We start from the raw sequence: 25760 nt of genomic DNA on the forward strand, positions 1-25760 counted from the left end.
CAGAGCCGAGCCAATAAGCGATGTTTGTGCCTCTATGAGAGCATATTTAAGAAAGGGAAAAACATTGCTGCGCAACAGCAGCTGGGTGAGGTGTGAGGAACAGCCCAGCAGACACCAAGGTCAGTGAAGAAGGAGGGGGAGGAGGTGCTCCAGGCGCTGGACCTGAAGTTCCCCTGCGGCCTGTGGAAAGGACCGTGGTGGACCAGGTTGTCCCCCTGCAGCCCATGGTGTACCATGGCAGAGCAGATTTCCACGCTGCAACCCGTGGAGGAACCCACAGTGGAGCAGGTGGATCTGACCTAAAGGAGGCTGTGGCCTGTGGAGAACACCTGCCGGAGCAGACTCTGGGCCAGATCTGTAGCCTGTGGAGAGGAGCGCATGCAAGAGCAGGTGACCTGAAAGGAGCTGCTGCCCGTGGGGGACCCATATTGGAGCAGTTTGCTCCTGATGGATGGACCCCGTGATACGGACCCATATTTGGAGCAGTTCTTGAGGAGCTGCTGCCTGTGGGAAGCCCATGTAGGATCAGTTTGGGAAGGACTGTATCCCATGGGAGGGACCCCACATTGGAGCGGGGGAAGAGAGTGACTGTGAAGGAGCGGCAGAGACAACGTGCTATAGGCTGACTGCAACCCCCATTCCCCAATTCCACTGCGCCACTTGGGGGGAGGAGGTAGAAGAGGGCGGATGGGGGGAAGATGTGTTTAGTTTGTTTTTCTTTCTTTCTGACTGCTCTAGTTTGTTAGTAATAGGCAATAAATGACATGAATCTCCCTATGCTGAGTCTGTTTTTCCCATGACGATAATTGTTAAGTGATCTCCCTGTCCTTATCTCAACCCTTGAGCCCTCTTCATCGTATTTTCTCCCCCTTTCCCTCTGAGGAGGGGGAGTGAGAGAGCAGTTGTGGTGGAGCTCTGCTGCCCATCTGAATAAAACCACCACAGTCATTTTTGGCACCCAATGTGGGGCGCAAAGAGTTGAGATAACAGTAGAACTGATTAAAACGCTTACGACTAACACACTTACTTACTAGTCACCATGTTCAGCTTGCTGTTATTATTTTAATGTGATCCTGTCTTATATAATCTGTGCCATGTTCTCCCTTCTCCTCTATATCCGTTCGGAGAATGTGCTAAAATCTGTGTTCGTTTTTGTTTGTTTTCTTTTTTAATTTGCTGTGTTGTAAAGCACTGGCCTTGAGTATAATCTGGTATTCAGGCCCTGCATTGTTATCATTTTGGTCTCCTGGAAATTATCTTTTTGGGAATATTCAAAATTACACTGTCTTCCTTTCCTGATCTGGAAGTCAGTTTATGAATAATATCAGGAATGGTACCTCCTCCTTCTTTCCCCATGGACTACTTGCAGCAGCTTTTGAGTACTTTGAATACCCATGGGTAACCAACATACTCCTATTGCTAGGTCTGCACAATGTGTTTCTCTTTCTCCCTAAGGTTAAGCAATTAGTTAAGAATACCACCCAGGAATCTGCCCCAAGACAGTGTGGTTGTGGGTGGCAAGGTATGTGGGAGGATATGGGCAGGTACCTGTCACAGTTGTCTCCTCCGATGGTTTTGAACTTCACCCCTGAACAAGTGCAAAATCCTAAAAAACTGATAGAATGTTTGGAAGACGTATGCCCTGACCTTCACAGTGCTGGAGAATTCCAGCTTGCTGCACTGCAGGAGACCTGCATGGATGAACAGGGAGCTCCTGGTGAAGCTCAGACAGAAGAAGGAAGTTTACAGCATGTGGAAAAAGGGACAGGCCACTTGGGAGGAATATAGGGACACTGTCAGCGTATGCAGAGATGCGACAAGGAAGGCTAAGGCCCATTTGGAATTAAATCTAGCAAGGGATGTCAAGGACAACAAGAAGGGCTTCTTTAAATACATCAGTAGAAAAAGGAAGACTGGGGAAAATGTTGGCCTGCTGCTGAATGGGGCGGGTGCCCTGGTGACAAAGGATATAGAGAAGGCAGAGTTGCTGAATGGCTTTTTTGCGTCAGTCTTTACTGCTAAGATAAGCCCTCAGGAATCTCAGACTCTGGAGACAAGAGAGGAAGTCCAGAGAAAGGAGGATTTCCCTCGGTCGAAGAGGATCATCTAAGCAAACTTGACATCCGCAAATCCACAGGCCCCAATGGAACGCACCCATGGGTGCTGAGGGAGCTGGCCAATGTTATTGCTAGGCCACTCTCCATCATCTTTGAAAGGTCATGGAGAACAGGGGAGGTGCCTGAGGACTGGAAGAGAGTCAATATCACGCCAGTCTTCAAAAAGGGCAAGAAGGAGGACCCAGGCAACTACAGGCCAGTCAGCCTCACGTCCATCCCTGGAAAGGCGATGCTCATCCTGGAGATCATCTCCAAGCATGTGGAGGATAAGGTGATCAGGAGTAGTCAGCATGGAGTCACCAAGGGGAAATCATGCTTAACCAATTTGATAGCTTTCTATGATGAGATGACTAGCTGGGTAGATGAGGGGAGAGAAGTGGATGTGGTCTACCTTGACTTCAGCAAGGCTTTTGACACTGTCTCCCATAACATCCTCATAGACAAGCTCAGGAAGTGTGGGATGGATGAGTGGACAGTGAGGTGGATGGATAATTGGCTGGATGGCAGAGCTCAGAGGGTTGTGCTCAGTGGTGCTGAGTCTAGTTGGAGGCCTGTAGCTAGCGGTGTCCCCCAGGGGTCAGTACTGGGTCCAGTCTTGTTCAACTTATTCAACAACGACATGGATGATGGAACGGGAGTGCACCCTCAGCAAGTTTGCTGACAACACAAAGGTCGGAAGAGTGGCTGATACTCCAGAGGGCTGTGCTGCCATTCAGAGGGACCTTGATAGGCTGGAGGGTTGGGCCGAGAGGAACCTCATGAAGTTCAACAAGGGCAAGTGCAGGGTCCTGCACCTAGGGAGGAATAACCCCAAGCACTAGTACAGGCTGAGGGCTGACCTGCTGGAGAGCAGCTCTGCAGAGGAGCCTGGGAGTCCTGGTGGACAGCAGGCTGACCACGAGTCAGCAATGCGCCCTTGTGGCCCAGAAGGCCAACGGTATCCCGGGGTGCATTAGGAAGAGTGTTGCCAGTAGGTCAAGGGAGGTGATCCTGTCCCTCTACTCAGCCCTGGTGAGGCCTCACCTAGAGTATTGTGTCCAGTTCTGGGCTCCCCAGTACAAGAGGGACGTGGAACTACTGAAGCGAGTCCAGAAGAGGGCTACGAAGATGGTTAGGGGACTGGAGCACCTGTTGTACGAGGACAGGCTGAGAGCTGGGCCTGTTTATCCTGGAAAAGAGAAGACTGAGGGGAGACCTCATCAATGTGTATAAATATCTGAGAGGAGGGTGTCAAGAGGGTGGAGGCAGTCTCTTTTCAGTTGTGCCCAGCGACAGGACGAGAGGTGACAGGCACAAACTGAATCACAGGAAGTTCTGGCTGAATATGAGAGGGCACTTCTTTACTGTGAGGGTGAAAGAGCACTGGAACAGGTTGCCCAGAGAGGTTGTGGAGTCTCCTTCTTTGGAGATATTCAAAATCCACCTGGATGCCATCCTGTGCAACGTGCTCTAGGTGATCCTGCTCGGCAGGGGGGTTGGACTAGATGGTCTTCAGAGGTCCCTTCCAACCTCATCCGTTCTGTGATTCTGTGATTTTTTCTGACGGATGAAAAGCTCGATGTGAGTTGGCAGTGCGTGCTTGCAGCCCAGAAGGCCAACTGCATCCTGGGCTGCATTAAAAGAGGAGTGGCCAGCAGGTCGAGGGAGGTGATTGTCCCCTTCTACTCAGCCCTTGTGAGGCCCCACTTGGAGTACTGCGTCCAAGTCTGGAGCTCCCAGCACAAGAAGGATGTGGAGCTGTTAGAGCAGATCCAGAGGAGGGCCACAAAGATGATCAAGGGGCTGGAGCACCTCTCCTACAAAGAAAGGCTGAGAGAGCTGGGGCTGTTCAGCCTACAAAAGAGAAGGCTCTGGGGTGACCTCACTGCAACCTTTCAGTACTTCAAGGGGACTTATAAAAAAGATGGAGAGTGACTCTTTGTTCAATCAGATAATGACAGGACAAGGGGGAATGGTTTTAAACTAAAAGAGGGGAGATTTAGATTAGAGGCTAGGAGGAAGTTCTTCGCTCAGAGGGTGGTGAGGCACTGGAACAGGTTGCACAGAGAGGTTGTGGATGCCCCATCCCTCGAGGTGTTCAAGACCAGGTTAGATGAGGCCCTGAGCAACCTGATCTAGTGGATGGTGTCCCTGCCTATGGCAGGGTGGTTGGAACTAGATGATCTTTGTGGTCCTTTCCAACTCAGGCCATTCTATGATTCTATGATCTGTAGAGGTCCCTTCCAACCTCGGCTATTCTGTGATTCTGTGATTGTACTATGTGATCCTGTTTTATGTGGTTCATGCAATAGAATAGAATAGTTCAGTTGGAAGAGACGTCCAAAGATCATCTAGTCCAACTGCCTGACCACTTCAGGGCTAACCAAAATTTAAAGCATATTAAGAGACAGGTACACCCTTTGCTGGGTTAAAAACTGTATGGACAGATGGCCCCAGAGAGCAGTAGTGAATGGAGTGAACAATTAGTGAAGAATACCACCCAGGATTCTACCCCGAGGCAGCATGGTGGTGGGTGGCAAGGTGGGCGGGAGGATATGGGCAGGTACCTGTCACAGTTGTCTCCTCCGATGGTTTTGAACTTCACCCCTGAACAAGTGCGAAATCCTAAAAAAATGACAGAATGATTGAAAGATGTATGCCCTGACCCTCACAATGCTGGAGAATTCCAGCTTGCTGCACTGTGCTGGGACCTGGCCTGCACCTATCAAACGGCAGTTAACACTACCCAGCACCCTCAAATGGAGGAGGAGGTCTCTGAATCCGATGACCAGATAACACACACTTTGGCTAACCCAGAGGGCCAACTGTCAATGGTAACATTCGCCCCCATAGTCAAGACAAAACAATGGAAGGGGAAGTGTGAGGGACCATTCAGAGGGACCTTGACAGGCTGGAGGGCTGGGCCGAGAGGAACCTCATGAAGTTCAACAAAGGCAAGTGCAGGGTCCTGCACCTGGGGAGGAATAACCCCATGTACCAGTACAGGCTGGGGGCTCATCTGCTGGAAAGCAGCTCTGCAGAGAAGGACCTGGGAGTCCTGGTGGACAGCAGGTTAACCATGAGCCAACAATGTGCCCTTGTGTCTAAGAATGCCAATGGTATCCTGGGTGCATTCGGAAGAGTGTTGCCAGCAGGTTGAGGGAGGTGATCCTTCCCCTCTACTCAGCCCTGGTGAGGCCTCACCTGGAGTACTATGTCCAGTTCTGGGTTCCCCAGTACAAGAGGGGCATGGAGCTCTTGGAGTGAGTGCAGCGGAGGGCTACGAAAATGACAAGGGGACTGGAGCATCTCTCATACGAGAAGAGGCTGAGAGAGCCGGGCCTGTTTAGCTTAGAGAAGAAAAGACTGAGAGAGGATCTTATCAACACATACAGATATCTGAAGGGAGGGTGTGTCAAGAGGATGGGGCCAGACTCTTTTCTTTTCAGTGGTGCCCAGCAACAGGACAAGAGGCAACAGATACAAACTGAAGCACAGCAAGTTCCATCTGAACATTAGGAAGAACTTCTTTTCTGTGCAGGTGACAGAGCACTGGCACAGGTTGTGGAATCTCTTTCTCTGGAAATATTCAAAACCTGCCTGGATGTTATCCTGTGCAACACACACTAAGTGACCCTGCTTGGTAGGGGGGTTGGACCAACCTCAACCATTCTGTGATTCTGTAATTTGTCTTTAGATCACATGAAGCTAAAACGTGGAAGACTACAACTCAAAAATTTAGTCTTTTGTCTAGAAAGCTTTATGTAGATTCCCTGTTCCCTGACAGTAATGAAAGAAATGGCTTCATTCATGTACCTTGACTACCACACAAATCGAGCAACATAAGGCCTATGTTAAATTTCTCTGGACAAAAAACTTCTCAGTAAGTTTTTACAAATTGTCTTGAATCAAAGGCTATGTAGGAACATGTACCTCCCCCCCCCCCACACTTTTACCTATACTACATACAGATATCAAGCTTCAGACAATCTGAAGTTAATTTGAAGTGAATAGCTGCTGCTTTTATCTCCGCAAATTTAAGCTTCTGAAGATTACAGGATTTTAGTAAGCAAATTCTACCCTGATCAAGCTGAGACATGCTGTTCACACCCCTCTACCTCTGTACTGAACAATGTGGATACAGCAGACCACAGATTCATTTGCCAGTCTTCTAAGAAGGTTTGGAAGAGAAGACATGATGTTTAGCTGTACCAACACCCTATACAAAAATCTCAAATTACACATGAAGTGCAATACCCCTCCACCTAAATATAATATTTAGCTTGTAAGATCTGCAGCCTTGCAATGTCACGAAAATTTTTCAGCAGAGAACGTGCAGCCTTTTCACACAAGGAGAAATTACTCTTCCCCCTTAGCTGATTACTTTGGGTGTGGAGGAGGCAATCTCCATTTATACGGTGACTTTGTCACGAAGAATTCTAGTAATCATTTCCAGTTATAAAACCAACAAACAAAAAACCATCAAGCTCAGACATTCAAAGTATTGCATACGGGCTGCTGCAAGTAAAGTTAACATCCCAGCCAGACCCAGTATAAGTATTTCACAGGCCAATTTCAAAGCTGAATGGCAGCATCACCAGCATATTATAAGCATCACTTAATGTCTCTAGAAGACCTATATTGAGCACAGAGTTGTAAGAGCTGCAATCTGAATGCATACTCTTACATGATCAATGACAGAAACGTGTTAGAATACATGTCAGTAACATACACATAATCAACAATATAATAGTTTTCTGGTTAACTAGTAACCCATTTAAAGAACATGCAAAATCATCAAGCTAGTTAAAAACTAGTTTTCCTCTGATTTAAGGCTAAGTCTCCAGCTGAAGACAAAAACTTCCACACAGAAATGAAAGCTACTGGAGACTGTCAGTAATAGTTCTGTTGAATAGTTCGTATTCCAAAATAACACATGTATATTTCCTCAAATATATAAACCAATATTAACGAGTCCTTGCTAAAAAACTCAAACCGTAACTTAAACATTTGCTAGCATACACATGTTCAAAGTCTTTCCTTTTTTTTTTTCCCCGATTATAAGTGTATCCAAATGTCATGATAAAATAAGAGGGTCTTCCAAGCGCATTATACTTCCTAATTCTACAATAATAAGAGCATGACAAGTACAGAAATTTCAGCTGTCCTAAAAGGCAAGAAAACTGCCATGGTCAACTTAAGGATGTACGACTTGAATTTGGAACATAACCCTCTAAAATTTATTATGAGAGCTATACCTGAGCTCACTTGCTCTAAGGTCTACTTCAAACCTTAAGTGCCTTCTAACTGCCCATACAAGAACATATGCTTCTAATCAGCTATAACATAGCAAATCCGAACAGAAAAAGCTGGAAGTTCATCTCCTACATTCTGCTTCCGTTGAACTGACTAGAGATCACTGCAGCAGGGCAGCTTCCCCTACAGTCAAGCCAAACTGAGAGCCCTCAGGACTGCTCCCCACCCAAGCTTTCAGGACCTCGTGTCCCAGGCCCTGCATGTGGGCAGAGACGTACAGTCTCACGGGCCAGGAGACAGGAAGGGGAAGCAATTCCTACCTTGCCACCAATGCGCACTTGAGCCTGGAGCTTGGCAAGCTTTTCTTGATTCATGATTGTTTCTTTCATCTGCAGAAGCAACAAGAAAGCCTATGAAACAAGCCAGGAAGCACCCAACAGCACAAGCCACAGCAACCCAGCGGTGGAGCAAGTATGCGTCAGTCTATGCAGCCACACACTCCCCAGCAGGAAGACGCCCCAACCCCGCCATGGCGGGACGGAGAAAATAGTCTGCTCGCGCGCAGCACCTCAGCCCATAACCGTCTTTCCTTTACTATTCCCCTCCCCCCCAGCCACCGCCGCCATCCCCAGACACGTAACGAACCCTCCCAACCACCCCCACGGTCTCCCTTGTACCTTCCTGGGGCAAGCACAGCGCTACCGAAACGGGAAAAAACACGAAAACCGCAAACAGGAACAAGGGGCCAAGTACAGCCGCGGCAGATAGCCAGATGGCGGCCGGAAGGGAGGTACGCCGTGTCGCACAGCGCATGTGCAGTCACCTCCTCCTCTGCGGCGGTGGGCAGAGCTGTCACCGTCACCGCGGGAGAAGTTAGGGGTTGCTCAGGTGGTGCCGTCCCTGTAGCAAATGCTTGCGGAGATCTTTAGACTCCTGCATGCCGCAGCTCAAAAAGAAAATTGATTTGTACGGTCGAGTGAGGGTGTGAGGCTAAGCCCCCGGCCCCTGGAATGGGATCGATTCTTCCCTGCGTCCGGCTCAATGAGTGGTCCCTAGCACATGGCTGTACTTCTCAGCCCCTTTCTGGCTTTCAGCACCTGTCGTTTCCTTTTGTAACTTGTCACCCTGTCTTAGATTGTTTTTCTGCCGTCAGCAGAAATCCTTCATGATTCTTGGAGTATTTATTTTTTACTTAAAAAAAAACACATTTAGATGTAGTACTTTTGTCTCGTTTATGTTCCTGTGTCCATGTTTTTTCTTCTTTCGACCCTGCCTCCCCCCCCTTTTTTTTTCTTTCAGTGATCCATCTGGGGCAATGCTGCACTAAACAGCTGCTGCAATGTGGCCTTCCAGGCACAAAGCCAGTCCTTCATCACCAAAATCAAACCACGTAGACTTTTTTTCAAGGCTGTGTGTAACCACAGCCTATATGGTGATTCATTTCCTTTTACAATTCTTCCATCCTAGTTCTTTTGCTTTGACTCTGCATCCTCTTTTATGTTATCAATCACCTGTAAGGAATGCTCCAGCAATTCGTGCCACTAGGGGATTTGAAGGGTTAACATTGAGGCCTGGGTTTAGGTGAGAAGAGAACAAAGGGATTTCTTCAGAGAAAAACTGCTGACTCTGCACGGACGTGCAGTAACTTCTGACAGCCGACCAAGAGACCACTAGATAAGGAAGAAGAATATGAGCCTCCCTGTCCGAGCGGCCCCCGAGAGACTAACAGAGACTGATAAGCAGGCGCACCTGGGAGGACTTTGGATTCGGGAAACCAATTATAATAACCCTGCCTCTTCTAGAAGTAGTAATGAATATGTATTAGCCTAGGAGCATAAAAACCAGCCGCCTTACGTAACAGGTGTGCGTCCTGGTGGAGCAGAGACTCCCGGCGCACCCAGCGATGTTTGCTTGCCTCTATTCATTTAATAAATTGTAAACTTTGATTGTAATCCTATTTGGGACTCAGTCATTTATAACAATTGGGGGCTCGTCCGGGATGGTCTTGGTTCCTGAATTCTGACTTGATCTAGGAGGGGCGCCCCCACCATTTGGTGGCTCCTGTTCGAGTCAGGTCGGGGCTAATGCCATCTTGAACCTGAATAAGGGCAAGCAAAGATTTAGATTTTTTTATGAGCTCCCTTTGCCGGCTGCAGCACTATATTTTGCCCGTAATTCTGCGCGCGAAGATCTGAACGAAGACGACGGAGTCGTAAGTATTTAAGGCGTATACCGTTCGGTTGGGTGGGATTCGGTTGCCTGTGTGTGTGAGAGAGTGTGATTGAGACGGAACGTAGTTCCGAAGCGATTGTGGAGGTCTTCTAACCGCGGTTCCAATCTCCCGCGAGGGACTTGGCCGATGAAGGACCGAAGCGATTCCTATAGGATTCGTGGGTGGGTGATAGGTCCTAAACCCCCTGCAAGACACTCTCACTAAGGCAACCAAGGGCTGTAGGAAGTGCCACAGTAAAATTCCTAGATGGGTCAGACAAAATTGAAGACCCGGGACCAGAGAAAAGGGAGCAAATTACCAGACATACCACCAGAAAGTCCATTAGGGATAATGATTAGAAATTGGAACGATAGGGGCCCCAGAAAAGGAAAAAAGTAAATTAAAAATGGTCCAGTATTGTATGATAGAATGGCCAAAGTAGCCTTTAAGACCACATGTCTTTTGGCCCGTTTTCAGATCCTTTGAAGACTGGGTTTGCCAGGCCTTAAATATACATGTTAATTCAAAGGAACCTTTTTAGCCAGGAGGAAAGTGATTATGCAGGATTATGGATCAGGACCTCACGTCCTTTTCCAGCCTCAATATTTACACTAAAAACAGATGAGAAGTTTGAAGAAGAAGAAAAAAAAAAAAAAGGAAAAAAAAGATGATGAATAGGAGTCATTGGATAACCTACCACCTCTATATCCTAACAATCCACCCCCGGTGGTGCATCTTATAATCCTATTTAGTTCTTAAATGTTTTGACTGTGTCAAGGAGGAAGGTGGGAGCATTATCTAAGTAACAGTTTAGAAGTTTGGGTATATTCGCGGTGGTGTTCGGTCAGTTTCCCAAGTATGGGGGGAGGGGGGCTGACTGATTATCAAAGCCGTAGAATGGAGAGTCACTTCTTTGGTGGTTCGGGCCTGAGCCCTGGGAATTTGGTAAGAAGGGGGAGAGCGAATTTATTTAGGCCTCAATACCTTTTAAACCCCCATCTCGACGGATACACAGGAGTGATTCCTTGTTTCGTGTGGGCTTACTAACAAAGTGCATGAGAAAAATTAGCATTCGGCTTGAAATTCGGTCTTGTTGAAATGTAAATTTTGTGGAAAAGGTGTTATTGTTTGTCTAGAAGACCGAAGGCTGAGTGCTTCAGGTGTTTTTCCGAAGACCTGCGGATTTATGATTGGAATGGGGCTCATTAATAATCTGAAATAGTAAAGTTTGTATGTGGAAAGAAGAGTTTAATCCCAGAGAACTGGGACATTTGGGAAGAAGATTGGGAAAAGATAGTAAAAACCTGCAATAAAAAGGTTTGCGTGGAAATTGAAACAAGGGACAGTAACTAATATAAATAAATAAAAGGGAATGGGAAATCAAGGAAATGGGTAAAATCCAAAAAAAGACGTCCTAAAAAAAAAAAAAAAAAGAGCCTCCTTGGGTGCATATTGGCACATTGGAAGGATATTGTTAGAAATGGGGGCACAGAAAGCAAGAGGACTTTCACTAAGTATTGCAATCAATGGTGGCCACTATATAAACTAAATGGCCACTTTATGGATCAATCGACTATAACAGTGTCTTGCAATTAATGTTGTTTTTGAGGAGAGAAGGAAAATAGGATGAAATGTTGTATAGTGATATGTTGTTTCAGCATCTTGGAGGGAAAAGGTTTGGAATTAAGTTGGCCCCTGACTGAGCCTTTGGTGTTGGCATTAGAAAAGTACAGGCTGGAGAAAGATAAAGGAAGTGTTAAAAGGGTTGTTGAAGGTGTTAAAGGTTGTGTGGCGTGTAGTATTTAACAGAGCTGTTTGAAGTTGAATGAGCAGGGAAAGAGGATGTAGGAATGTTAATAGTTCCGTCTCAACCCGAGGCTGAGATCTCTAAATCGCGGGTGTGAGCCCTCTGGGGCAGAGGGACCGTGATGGGTCCGAGAGAGTTGTCGTGGAAACAGAAAAGCAGCTAACTCTTAAAACAACCTGAGTTCCTGTGTGAGCTAAGATTGCCAATGGGACCGCTCAGGGAACTTTCAACGATTGCATTCCCCTGACCGACCCCCTCACTGAGACCCTAATCACCCCGGAAATTATGTAAATACTAAAATCTGGTTAAATCGGCTATTGGGAATTGAGAATCTGTTCCAACAAGGTCCAAAAGAAACCCCTATGGAATTTATGGAATTTTTGGACCAACTTTGAAATGCAATGAGAAAAAAAAAATGGACCTGGCTTAAAAAACAAAACAAAACAAAACAAAAAAAAAAACAAACAGAGGCAACTGGCTAGCCTCTTTCCAGGGCAATCAGCCCCTGATATCAGAAATTGTCTTAGGCTGCAGGACAAACTTACAACAGTCAGGAATGATGGGGACCTGGGGCATCTACCCTAGCAGGTCCACCAGTTGAAATAAAGCTAGGAAACGAAGACAGAGGCTTGAATTTTTTGTTGGTTATGGGAGCTTCTTTCTCTGTATTAATTAGTCAGTAAATGTAATAGGAGCAACATATTCAGTGTTAAATAGTTTAAAAGGACATTAGGAACTAAGACAACTACAATAATTGGAGCCACAGGGAAAGAGGAGGAATGGTCATTCTTACAACCCCTTGATTTGTGTTTTGGGGGTAAGGAACTAACCCATGAATTTTTGTATGTACCAGAATGCCCGATTCCACTCTTGGGATGGGATCTATTAGCCAAATTAGATGCAACAATAACCTTTGAGGATGGAGAATTAATAATGAAGGTACCTGAGTCCAAAGTAGGACAAATCCTAATGATCAAAGATAAACCCTTTGTTAATATTCCAAGAGAAGTAGAAAATGCAGTTATACCAGCAGTATGGGAAACAGATGTACCAGGGAAGTCGAAACTGGCACAACCGGTAAAGGTGGAATTAAAGGAAGGAGCCAAACCTGTTTGAATCAAACAATATCCACTTAAGATAGAAGCTAGGCACGGGAATGGTGAAAATTATTGACAAATTTCTCAAATATCAGATTCTGGAAGAATGTAAATCAGAATACAATGCTCCAATTTTTCCAGTAAAGAAGCCGAATGGCGAGTATAGATTTGTACAAGATCTTAGAGCAATAAATGAAATAACAAAGGATATTCACCCGGTAGTAGCTAATCCTTACACATTGTTAACATCTGTGAAAGGGAAATATAAATGGTTTACCGTGATAGATTTAAAGGATGCCTTCTTTTGCATACCTCTTGATAAAGATAGTAGAAAATTATTTGCCTTCAAATGGGAAAACGTATTGAAGTTTTTGGACCACATATGGTAACAACCGTTTTGGAACAAAGGGGGGGGGGCACTGGTTATCACCCAGCTGGATGATGAAATATCAGGCAATCCTAACTGAACAAGATGACATAACCTTGAAAACGACTAACCTGTTATATCCAGCAGTATTTCTAGGAACCGTTCCAGAAGAAGGACCGTTGGAACACAATTGTGTGGAAATAATCGAACATACGCCAGCCACAAAGATTTGAAGGATGTACCCCTTGAAAGGTATTCAGTGGGAATACCACACTCCGTGGCACCCACAAAGCTCAGGGAAAGTAGAAAGGATGAATCAAACAATAAAACAACAATTGGCTAAGTTAATGATCGAGACACAGCTGCCCTGAACGAAATGCTTACCATTGGCACTTTTAAACATAAGAACTAAACCACACAGTGAGACTGGATTATCATCATATGAAATGTTATATGGTATGCCTTATTCTCAAGGGATGCCCCTAGGGAACAATGTAGTTGAGGATCATAGTATCCAGAAATACATAATTACCATTGGAAGAAGATTACAGGAGCTAAGAGAAATTGGGATGATGACTCAGACACCACCTTTAGGATTTGCTATTCATAAAATACAACCAGGAGACAAGGTCTTAATAAAAACCTGGAGAGAAGAATCATTGAACCCCCGATGGGAGGGACCGTACCTTGTTTTACTTACTACTGAAACAGCTGTGAGAACAGCAGAAAGGGGTTGGACCCACGCATCCAGAATAAAAGGACCAATAACTACCGAAGCCTGGAGGGTTGAGTCCACTCCTGGGGAACTGAAACTGAGACTAAAGAGGAACTGATATCCCAGCAATGAGGTTCTGCATGAATTAAGGGCACTGGATAAAGAGGACAAGGCTGAAGGGAGGAAAGGGAGAAGGCAAGACCGGGGTAGGACCCTCCACTGCGGCGTGTATGGTCTACCGAGGGAGGCGACCCCTATGGGTATTGACCGCCGAGTGAGAGTGCCTCGACCGGACTTCTCCCGCGCTAAGATCAGGTTGTCCTGAGAAAAATAACATGAGAACCTTTTAAACCCGTAATAAAATTGTGATTAGTTTTTCCAGGAGCTGGATCACCCCGAAGGGCTGAATGGTAACACAAGCTCTGAAAGCGGGCCCAACCCCATGATTGAAGGCGCTTCCCACACTCTCAAGATTGGACGGCGAAAAAGGATAAGAAATGCTATACTTCCTGGTATTGTTTTTACAGGGGCAATTGGGCCATGGGCAGGAATGGAGGAATAACTTTTTCACTTTGGGGGAGGAAGTGGCCAAGGCCTTTAACCTTAGTAACTGCTGGATTTGTGGAGGACCGGGGGGAACTGAAAGTTGGCCCTGGGTAGCAGGCCCGGTCGAACCCAAGTGGTGGGTCAGTAACTTGAGCGAAGTTCATAATGGGACGCAATTTTGGAAAGAGGAAGGAGGTCCATGGCAGTTGCACTCGTCAACTCGGGGTGTATACTGCTTGAACAGAACAGGAACAGTGGCAGTGGGAAAAAGCATTTGCAATTGGACTCTGTCCCCCGGATATGATTGTACCGATCCTGGATGTAGTCCTGTAAGCTGTACAGCACGTAGTGGGAAATGGAACGCCACACATGTTCAGCTGAGAAACGGGACTTGGCTGAAATGCTCATATTGAGAATTTTTTGGATCCGGATGTGAAACTGTGGCAAGAGCACAAGCGGGGGGACAATTCGATGGTCAAATCTTGAGCTGTCAGCGTGATACCACCACTAAGGAATAGCATGTGGTGCGGGTCTATCGTTGGAAATGGCAGGATGAGAATGGGAGGCGAGTGTTCTTTAAACATTTCTGGTCAGCTTATAATATGACAGGCCGCCAAAGAGAACTGAATTGTGACTGTAAGTGGAAACCCAACGTGGGAGCTTGGAAGCGCGCATATACGAGTACAAACGGGGCAGACATTGTAACAGGACCACTCGGTAACAAGGACACTCTGTATTATCACGCCCCAAAGGGTAAAGATGGATGGGATGGTCATTTTCCAAACGGGACGTGGGCCCTAAAGGGACATTATTGGGTGTGTGGCAAACATGCTTACAAGAGGCTACCCGGAAACTGGTTGGGAATATGCTATGTGGGGTACATAAGACCCTTGTTCTTTTTATTGTCACAAACACAAGGAAATCATTTAGGAATAAGATTATATGATGACCTGAACAGAGTGAAACGATCTATTGATACTTCCTTAGCCGGGGATAGTGCCCCAAAATGGGGAAAGGATGAATGGCCTCCTGAAAGAATCATACAGCATTATGGGCCAGCTACCTGGAACCCGAATGAGTTGGTATCAGGAGCCCGAGAACCTATTTATAATTTGAACTGAATAATTAGGTCGCAAGCTATCCTCGAAGTTGTAACCAATCAAACAGCGACGACCTTGGATCTTCTGGCTGATCAATCCACTCAGATGAGGAATGCTATCTTTCAACGTAGAATGGTCTTAGACTATTTACTAGCAGAAGAAGGGGGAGTGTGTGGAAAAATGAACGATTCTAATTGTTGTTTACAAATTGATGATAATGGAAAAGTGGTTAAACAGATAACAAAGGAAATTAGGAAGTTAGCCCACGTCCCAGTACAAACCTGGAAGGGTATGGATTGGGATTTCTTTTCGTGGTTGCCCGGTGGACCATGGGTTAAAAGGATGTTATTTTTATTTTTATGTGGTGTAATGACATTATTGTTTATACCTTGTATGATACCTTGCTTTACGTTGTTGGTACTGCGAATAATAAATAGCACCCAATTTGTGATGACTTCGGGAGAGAAAAGGTGATGTGTCGATAATGATGCTTAAGAAATGGGCACCCCGAGAATTGACTGATGAAATCCAATTGTTACTAACAAAGGTTGAAGAAGAGACACGAATTGATGATATTAAAAAGAAGGGGAGGAATTGTAAGGAATGGTCCAGCAATTCGTGCCACTAAGGGGTGTGAAGGGTTAACATTGAGGCCTGGGTTTAGGTGAGAAGCGAACAAAGGGATTTCTTCAGAGAAAAACTGCTGACTCTGCACGGACGTGCAGTAACTTCTGACATCGGGCCAAGAGACCACTAGATAAGGAGGAAGAATATGAGCCTCCCTGTCCGAGCGGCCCCCGAGAGACTAACAGAGACTGATAAGCAGGCGCACCTGGGAGGACTTTGGATTCGGGAAACCAATTATAATAACCCTGCCTCTTCTAGAAGTAGTAATGAATATGTATTAGCCTAGGAGCATAAAAACCAGCCGCCTTACGTAACAGGTGTGCGTCCTGGTGGAGCAGAGACTCCCGGCGCACCCAGCGCTGTTTGCTTGCCTCTATTCGTTTAATAAATTGTAAACTTTGATTGTAAACCTATTTGGGACTCAGTCATTTATAACACACCCATATGCAACTGTTCTCTTCTTGTTGAACACGCTGTTTGCACTCTCTTTGGTTCTCAGAACTTTTCTTCTGTAGTGATGTTTTGCATCACTGAGGTCTGAACATGCTCTTTTTCTATACCATCTGAATATATATATGAATATTTTTCTGTATTATCTGAATCCTGTTCTGAGAATTAAGTGCACACCTCCAAGGCTCTAACTCAAGCAGTTGCTGCTACATTTGAACATTTGTAAACCCATTTCCTTGGCCTGTGTTCCTCATCATTCATAGTCTGAAATTTCAGTTCTTCAGAGGTTTACTACTGTGTTTCATTTTGCCCACTCTGAGGAGTCTGTTGGGTCTAATCTCACAATTATCGGGAACTCATATATCAGGCTCCAGTGACGATTATCACCATGCAGAAAGCTGAGCAGTCTTTGTGGGCTTTGGGCCTGTGTTGCATAAAAGGGTGCAGGAGATTTATGGAGGAGGCAGGCTGGTGATCCCATCAGTGCTGCACATGCTCACCATGTGACATGAGAGAGAAGCTGTGTTGCTCTGCAATCTTGCCCCCATCATCACCACAACCGAATCTGATGGGCCTTCTGGCATCATTAGAAATATTACTGACCTTGTCATCTCAACCTGTATGTTAATGCCTTTTAAATCATTTTTTGTCTGGAATATCCTCAATAAACGATTCCTTTCGTTCCTATATCTATAAGACTATGCTCATACTTAATTTATCCTTCTGTATTGATTAATGTAGTAATTCCCAGAGCCAAGGCTTTGTCAAGGCTGTGCTGAGAGAGAGAGAGAATATGTGTGTATACTTGATTTGCTCTGATATCTCTACAGCAGAGCTGATTGTTAATTTGTAAGCGGATTGCCTGACACGGAAAATTTTGTTCATTGTAAAAAAAGAGTGAGCTAATGACTTTTCTAATTTCCTTCTCTTCAGGGCTGCTCTCAATCCATTCATCCCCCAGTCTGTACTGATGTTTGGGATTGCCCCAGCCCAGATTTAAGACCTTGCCCTTGGCCTTGCTGAATTTCACGAGGTTCACATGAGCCCACTTCTCAAGACTGTCCAGGTCCTTCTGGATGTCATCTCTTCCCTCTGAAGTATCAGCTGCATCACTCAGCTTGGTGTCATCTTGTAGTGGATTTATGTGGCAAGGTTTTGGTAGTGGGGGACTGCAGGGGGTGGCCTCTGCGAGAAGACTCCAGAAGCTGCCCCATGTTAGATAAAGGCCAGTTTCAGCCAAATCCAAAGGGACCTGCCGCTGCCCAGAGCCGAGCCAATAAGCGATGTTTGTGCCTCTATGAGAGCATATTTAAGAAAGGGAAAAACATTGCTGCGCAACAGCAGCTGGGTGAGGTGTGAGGAACAGCCCAGCAGACACCAAGGTCAGTGAAGAAGGAGGGGGAGGAGGTGCTCCAGGCGCTGGACCTGAAGTTCCCCTGCGGCCTGTGGAAAGGACCGTGGTGGACCAGGTTGTCCCCCTGCAGCCCATGGTGTACCATGGCAGAGCAGATTTCCACGCTGCAACCCGTGGAGGAACCCACAGTGGAGCAGGTGGATCTGACCTAAAGGAGGCTGTGGCCTGTGGAGAACACCTGCCGGAGCAGACTCTGGGCCAGATCTGTAGCCTGTGGAGAGGAGCGCATGCAAGAGCAGGTGACCTGAAAGGAGCTGCTGCCCGTGGGGGACCCATATTGGAGCAGTTTGCTCCTGATGGATGGACCCCGTGATACGGACCCATATTTGGAGCAGTTCTTGAGGAGCTGCTGCCTGTGGGAAGCCCATGTAGGATCAGTTTGGGAAGGACTGTATCCCATGGGAGGGACCCCACATTGGAGCGGGGGAAGAGAGTGACTGTGAAGGAGCGGCAGAGACAACGTGCTATAGGCTGACTGCAACCCCCATTCCCCAATTCCACTGCGCCACTTGGGGGGAGGAGGTAGAAGAGGGCGGATGGGGGGAAGATGTGTTTAGTTTGTTTTTCTTTCTTTCTGACTGCTCTAGTTTGTTAGTAATAGGCAATAAATGACATGAATCTCCCTATGCTGAGTCTGTTTTTCCCATGACGATAATTGTTAAGTGATCTCCCTGTCCTTATCTCAACCCTTGAGCCCTCTTCATCGTATTTTCTCCCCCTTTCCCTCTGAGGAGGGGGAGTGAGAGAGCAGTTGTGGTGGAGCTCTGCTGCCCATCTGAATAAAACCACCACAGTCATTTTTGGCACCCAATGTGGGGCGCAAAGAGTTGAGATAACAGTAGAACTGATTAAAACGCTTACGACTAACACACTTACTTACTAGTCACCATGTTCAGCTTGCTGTTATTATTTTAATGTGATCCTGTCTTATATAATCTGTGCCATGTTCTCCCTTCTCCTCTATATCCGTTCGGAGAATGTGCTAAAATCTGTGTTCGTTTTTGTTTGTTTTCTTTTTTAATTTGCTGTGTTGTAAAGCACTGGCCTTGAGTATAATCTGGTATTCAGGCCCTGCATTGTTATCATTTTGGTCTCCTGGAAATTATCTTTTTGGGAATATTCAAAATTACACTGTCTTCCTTTCCTGATCTGGAAGTCAGTTTATGAATAATATCAGGAATGGTACCTCCTCCTTCTTTCCCCATGGACTACTTGCAGCAGCTTTTGAGTACTTTGAATACCCATGGGTAACCAACATACTCCTATTGCTAGGTCTGCACAATGTGTTTCTCTTTCTCCCTAAGGTTAAGCAATTAGTTAAGAATACCACCCAGGAATCTGCCCCAAGACAGTGTGGTTGTGGGTGGCAAGGTATGTGGGAGGATATGGGCAGGTACCTGTCACAGTTGTCTCCTCCGATGGTTTTGAACTTCACCCCTGAACAAGTGCAAAATCCTAAAAAACTGATAGAATGTTTGGAAGACGTATGCCCTGACCTTCACAGTGCTGGAGAATTCCAGCTTGCTGCACTGCAGGAGACCTGCATGGATGAACAGGGAGCTCCTGGTGAAGCTCAGACAGAAGAAGGAAGTTTACAGCATGTGGAAAAAGGGACAGGCCACTTGGGAGGAATATAGGGACACTGTCAGCGTATGCAGAGATGCGACAAGGAAGGCTAAGGCCCATTTGGAATTAAATCTAGCAAGGGATGTCAAGGACAACAAGAAGGGCTTCTTTAAATACATCAGTAGAAAAAGGAAGACTGGGGAAAATGTTGGCCTGCTGCTGAATGGGGCGGGTGCCCTGGTGACAAAGGATATAGAGAAGGCAGAGTTGCTGAATGGCTTTTTTGCGTCAGTCTTTACTGCTAAGATAAGCCCTCAGGAATCTCAGACTCTGGAGACAAGAGAGGAAGTCCAGAGAAAGGAGGATTTCCCTCGGTCGAAGAGGATCATCTAAGCAAACTTGACATCCGCAAATCCACAGGCCCCAATGGAACGCACCCATGGGTGCTGAGGGAGCTGGCCAATGTTATTGCTAGGCCACTCTCCATCATCTTTGAAAGGTCATGGAGAACAGGGGAGGTGCCTGAGGACTGGAAGAGAGTCAATATCACGCCAGTCTTCAAAAAGGGCAAGAAGGAGGACCCAGGCAACTACAGGCCAGTCAGCCTCACGTCCATCCCTGGAAAGGCGATGCTCATCCTGGAGATCATCTCCAAGCATGTGGAGGATAAGGTGATCAGGAGTAGTCAGCATGGAGTCACCAAGGGGAAATCATGCTTAACCAATTTGATAGCTTTCTATGATGAGATGACTAGCTGGGTAGATGAGGGGAGAGAAGTGGATGTGGTCTACCTTGACTTCAGCAAGGCTTTTGACACTGTCTCCCATAACATCCTCATAGACAAGCTCAGGAAGTGTGGGATGGATGAGTGGACAGTGAGGTGGATGGATAATTGGCTGGATGGCAGAGCTCAGAGGGTTGTGCTCAGTGGTGCTGAGTCTAGTTGGAGGCCTGTAGCTAGCGGTGTCCCCCAGGGGTCAGTACTGGGTCCAGTCTTGTTCAACTTATTCAACAACGACATGGATGATGGAACGGGAGTGCACCCTCAGCAAGTTTGCTGACAACACAAAGGTCGGAAGAGTGGCTGATACTCCAGAGGGCTGTGCTGCCATTCAGAGGGACCTTGATAGGCTGGAGGGTTGGGCCGAGAGGAACCTCATGAAGTTCAACAAGGGCAAGTGCAGGGTCCTGCACCTAGGGAGGAATAACCCCAAGCACTAGTACAGGCTGAGGGCTGACCTGCTGGAGAGCAGCTCTGCAGAGGAGCCTGGGAGTCCTGGTGGACAGCAGGCTGACCACGAGTCAGCAATGCGCCCTTGTGGCCCAGAAGGCCAACGGTATCCCGGGGTGCATTAGGAAGAGTGTTGCCAGTAGGTCAAGGGAGGTGATCCTGTCCCTCTACTCAGCCCTGGTGAGGCCTCACCTAGAGTATTGTGTCCAGTTCTGGGCTCCCCAGTACAAGAGGGACGTGGAACTACTGAAGCGAGTCCAGAAGAGGGCTACGAAGATGGTTAGGGGACTGGAGCACCTGTTGTACGAGGACAGGCTGAGAGCTGGGCCTGTTTATCCTGGAAAAGAGAAGACTGAGGGGAGACCTCATCAATGTGTATAAATATCTGAGAGGAGGGTGTCAAGAGGGTGGAGGCAGTCTCTTTTCAGTTGTGCCCAGCGACAGGACGAGAGGTGACAGGCACAAACTGAATCACAGGAAGTTCTGGCTGAATATGAGAGGGCACTTCTTTACTGTGAGGGTGAAAGAGCACTGGAACAGGTTGCCCAGAGAGGTTGTGGAGTCTCCTTCTTTGGAGATATTCAAAATCCACCTGGATGCCATCCTGTGCAACGTGCTCTAGGTGATCCTGCTCGGCAGGGGGGTTGGACTAGATGGTCTTCAGAGGTCCCTTCCAACCTCATCCGTTCTGTGATTCTGTGATTTTTTCTGACGGATGAAAAGCTCGATGTGAGTTGGCAGTGCGTGCTTGCAGCCCAGAAGGCCAACTGCATCCTGGGCTGCATTAAAAGAGGAGTGGCCAGCAGGTCGAGGGAGGTGATTGTCCCCTTCTACTCAGCCCTTGTGAGGCCCCACTTGGAGTACTGCGTCCAAGTCTGGAGCTCCCAGCACAAGAAGGATGTGGAGCTGTTAGAGCAGATCCAGAGGAGGGCCACAAAGATGATCAAGGGGCTGGAGCACCTCTCCTACAAAGAAAGGCTGAGAGAGCTGGGGCTGTTCAGCCTACAAAAGAGAAGGCTCTGGGGTGACCTCACTGCAACCTTTCAGTACTTCAAGGGGACTTATAAAAAAGATGGAGAGTGACTCTTTGTTCAATCAGATAATGACAGGACAAGGGGGAATGGTTTTAAACTAAAAGAGGGGAGATTTAGATTAGAGGCTAGGAGGAAGTTCTTCGCTCAGAGGGTGGTGAGGCACTGGAACAGGTTGCACAGAGAGGTTGTGGATGCCCCATCCCTCGAGGTGTTCAAGACCAGGTTAGATGAGGCCCTGAGCAACCTGATCTAGTGGATGGTGTCCCTGCCTATGGCAGGGTGGTTGGAACTAGATGATCTTTGTGGTCCTTTCCAACTCAGGCCATTCTATGATTCTATGATCTTTAGAGGTCCCTTCCAACCTCGGCTATTCTGTGATTCTGTGATTGTACTATGTGATCCTGTTTTATGTGGTTCATGCAATAGAATAGAATAGTTCAGTTGGAAGAGACGTCCAAAGATCATCTAGTCCAACTGCCTGACCACTTCAGGGCTAACCAAAATTTAAAGCATATTAAGAGACAGGTACACCCTTTGCTGGGTTAAAAACTGTATGGACAGATGGCCCCAGAGAGCAGTAGTGAATGGAGTGAACAATTAGTGAAGAATACCACCCAGGATTCTACCCCGAGGCAGCATGGTGGTGGGTGGCAAGGTGGGCGGGAGGATATGGGCAGGTACCTGTCACAGTTGTCTCCTCCGATGGTTTTGAACTTCACCCCTGAACAAGTGCGAAATCCTAAAAAAATGACAGAATGATTGAAAGATGTATGCCCTGACCCTCACAATGCTGGAGAATTCCAGCTTGCTGCACTGTGCTGGGACCTGGCCTGCACCTATCAAACGGCAGTTAACACTACCCAGCACCCTCAAATGGAGGAGGAGGTCTCTGAATCCGATGACCAGATAACACACACTTTGGCTAACCCAGAGGGCCAACTGTCAATGGTAACATTCGCCCCCATAGTCAAGACAAAACAATGGAAGGGGAAGTGAGCTCGTTCAGTAAGGGAAGAAGCTCCTTCTAAAAAGTGCAAGGAGGGAAATGTGGAAGAGGCAGGCAACTCTAAAGCAGAGCCATCACAAAAACAGCAGGAAGTCAGAAATCATAAACGAGTCAGAAACCACCCAATCCCTATCCCTGAGTGAGTTGTGAGATATACAAAGGGATTTCGCTCTTCACTCTTCACCCAGGTGAGCACATCCTCACCTGGCTGCTTCGATGCTGGGACACTGGGGCCAATAGCCAGGAATTAGAAGGCAAGGAAGCCAAGCAGCTGGAATCCCTCTCTAGGGAAAGGGTCATTGACAGAGAGATTGGGACAGAGGCGCAGGTTCTCAGCCTCTGGAGGCGACTCCTGTCAGGTGTGAAGGAAAGGTATCCCTTCAAGGAAGACATTGTATATCAACTAGGCAAGTGGACCACCACGGAGAAATGTTTCCAGCACCTTAGGGAATTAGTCGTGCTGGAGATGGTTTATACTGATTTGGACAATGACCAGACACCCAAAGATTCTGATGAAGTCCAGTGCACACTGTCCATGTGGCAGAAGTTTGTACAGAGTGCACCATCATCACACGATAGCATGCTGGCAGAGATGAATTGGAGAGATAGGATGGGACCAAAGGTGGATGTCATGTCCAGCCAGCTTCAGCAATATGAAGAAAAACTCTCTGTCTCACTACGGGCCTGCATTTTGGCTGTGGAGAAATTGTCCCAACAGGTTCACCACCTTGAAGAACATATATCTTCCTACTCACCCAGATGGAGCAGTATCTCAGCCATTAAGTGTCGGCATTTTCCTGCTCGAGGGAGAGAGCACCATGGACACACAGCACATGGCACGCTATGGTTTTATCTCCATGATCACGGGGAAGACATGAGGAACCTACCTTGACACTAGTAGCTCAGGTACGTGAAATGCAAGGAAATACAGCAGCCAAAATGGTGTCTCCAAGGAAAATTACTGCTCTGGTTCCTGTTGGGCAGTCCCCCAGAGGGAGTAGAAGGGCTGATCAGCTGGTTTTGCCATAAAACAAAATAAAGTCAAAGGACCTGTACAAGAGATCCAGTTTTTAGGAATAAAATGGCAAGATGGACGTCGTCAAATCCCAATGGATGTGATCAACAAAATAACAGCTATGTCTCCACCAACTAGCAAAAAAGAAACACAAACTTTCCTAGGTGTCGTGGGGTTTTGGAGAATTACACATTCCAAATTACAGTCTGATTGTAAGCCCGCTCTACCAAGTAACCCGTAAGAAGAATGCTTTTGAATGGGGCCCTGAGCAACAACAAGCCTTTGAACAAATTAAGCAGGAAATAGTTCATGCAGTAGCCCTTGGGCCAGTCTGAACGGGACCAGATGTAAAGAATGTGCTCTACACCGCAGCCGGGGAGAATGGCCCCACCTGGAGCCTCTGGCAGAAAGAGCCTGGGGAAACTCGAAGTCAACCCCTAGGGTTTTGGAGTTGGGGATACAGAGGATCTGAGGCCCACTACACTCCAACCGAAAGGAGATATTGGCAGCATATGAGGGAGTTCGATCTGCTTCGGAAGTGGTCGGTACTGAAGCACAGCTCCTCCTGGCACCCCGACTGCCGGTACTAGGCTGGATGTTCAAAGGAAGGGCCCCCTCTACACATCATGCAACTGATGCTACATGGAGCAAGTGGGTTGCACTGATTACTCAGCGGGCTCGAATAGGAAACCCCAGTCGCCCAGGAATCCTGGAAGTGATTATGGACTGGCCAGAAGGCAAATACTTTGGGATATCATCAGAGGAGGAGGTGGTCCGTGCTGAAGAAGCCCCACTGTACAACAAGCTACCAGAAAATGAGAAGAAATATGCCCTGTTCACTGACGGGTCCTGTCGTATTGTGGGAAAGCATCGGAGGTGGAAAGCTGCTGTATGGAGTCCTACACGACGAGTTGCAGAAGCTGCTGAGGGAGAAGGTGAATCGAGCCAGTTTGCAGAAGTGAAAGCCATTCAGCTGGCTTTAGATATTGCTGAACGAGAAAAGTGGCCAGTTCTCTATCTCTATACTGATTCATGGATGGTAGCAAATGCCCTGTGGGGGTGGTTGCAGCAATGGAAGCAGAACAACTGGCAGCGCAGAGGTAAACCCATCTGGGCTGCTGCATTGTGGCAAGATATTGCTGCCCGGGTAGAGAACCTGGTTGTAAAGGTACGCCATGTACTTTTGGATTTACATGTACATTACAAATGTACATTTACATGTACATTTACATGTGCACACTGTCCATGTGGTGGAAGTTTGTACAGGGTGCACCATCATCACATGCCAGAACACTGGCAGGTATGAATTGGGAAGATGAGATGGGACCAACAGTGGATGTTGTGTCCAGCCAGCTTCAGCAATACAAAGAAAATCTCTCTGCCTCACATTTGGTGCCAAAAAGGACTGTGGTGGTTTTACCTTGCTGGGCACCTGAACTCCACAACAGCTGTTCTCTCACGCCCCCTCCTTAGAAGAAGAGGGGAAGAAGAAAGTATGCTGGAAATAAAACAAAAAAAGAAAAACAACTCACGCATTGAGATAAGGTTAATTTAATTAAAGGGAAAAGGAAGAGGGGAAAACAGATAAGCAATGGCTACGCGGAAGTACAGAGAGAGAGAAAAGAAATTACTCTCTTCTTCCCGTCAACAATCAATGTTCGGCCACGTCCTGGGAAGCAGGGCCTCAATATGCATAGTGGTTGTTTGGGAGGACAGATGTTTTCATAATGAGAGACCCCCCTCTCCTTCCCCTTTCCCAGCTTTTATTGCTGAGTGTGACATCATATAGTATGGAATATCCCTTTGCTCTGGGATCATATTATCAGTTCTGAAAAAGGGTGAAACTTAGGATATCAGAATTCTCAAAGAATATCATTTAGCTGCACAGAAGAAGCATAGGAATGGAAAAAGACAGTTAAAATGGTTACTTGTGAAAATTGTCTCCTAAATTATGTGAAAGATTAAAGGTGGAAGAATGACAAAAGTTGCAGTCCCAGTGTCAGTGGAAAAGCTCTCCTGAAAGACATGGCTAATGCTGCATAAGTAACAACAGGGTACATTGAGAAGATGTGTTAAAATCATATTCAGGAAATGCATCACAGGTCACAAGCATAAGTGATCAGACTAAAGTGAAGTAATATTTGTCCTGATTTCAGTGAACACAAAGATCAAATATTCAATATATTTTCAGGCAGTGAAGGAAATATGCCTGATATTCAAA

General features: G+C 46.7%; 1 protein-coding gene and 2 long non-coding RNA genes across 4 annotated transcripts in view; 1 reads left to right on the forward strand and 2 right to left on the reverse strand.

Moving 5' to 3' along the window:
- LOC125181434 (transcription factor BTF3) overlaps window positions 1–8180 on the reverse strand; it is a 29455-nt gene extending 21275 nt beyond the window's left edge. Inside the window, exons 1-2 of one of the 2 annotated variants that reach the window (XM_066987178.1) lie at window positions 8034–8180; window positions 7673–7741 (exon numbers count right to left, since the gene is read on the reverse strand). In XM_066987178.1, the coding sequence (XP_066843279.1) occupies window positions 7673–7741; window positions 8034–8165 (201 nt within the window). In that variant the 5' untranslated portion in view covers window positions 8166–8180. Of the gene's footprint in view, window positions 1–7672; window positions 7742–8029 lie in introns of both variants that reach the window. The other variant, XM_066987180.1, reaches the window with a different exon arrangement.
- A 142-nt stretch (window positions 8181–8322) lies between these two features.
- Window positions 8323–25760, forward strand: part of LOC136788622 (uncharacterized) — a 69362-nt gene continuing 51924 nt past the window's right edge. The window contains exon 1 of the long non-coding RNA XR_010827263.1: window positions 8323–9564. This is a non-coding gene — a long non-coding RNA (uncharacterized lncRNA). The remainder of the gene's footprint in view (window positions 9565–25760) is intronic.
- Window positions 12596–25760, reverse strand: part of LOC136788623 (uncharacterized) — a 314374-nt gene continuing 301209 nt past the window's right edge. The window contains exon 2 of the long non-coding RNA XR_010827264.1: window positions 12596–15584. This is a non-coding gene — a long non-coding RNA (uncharacterized lncRNA). The remainder of the gene's footprint in view (window positions 15585–25760) is intronic.

Source organism: Anser cygnoides, chromosome W, assembly GCF_040182565.1.
Source record: "Anser cygnoides isolate HZ-2024a breed goose chromosome W, Taihu_goose_T2T_genome, whole genome shotgun sequence".
In the NCBI taxonomy this organism is placed as follows: Eukaryota; Metazoa; Chordata; class Aves; order Anseriformes; family Anatidae; genus Anser; species Anser cygnoides.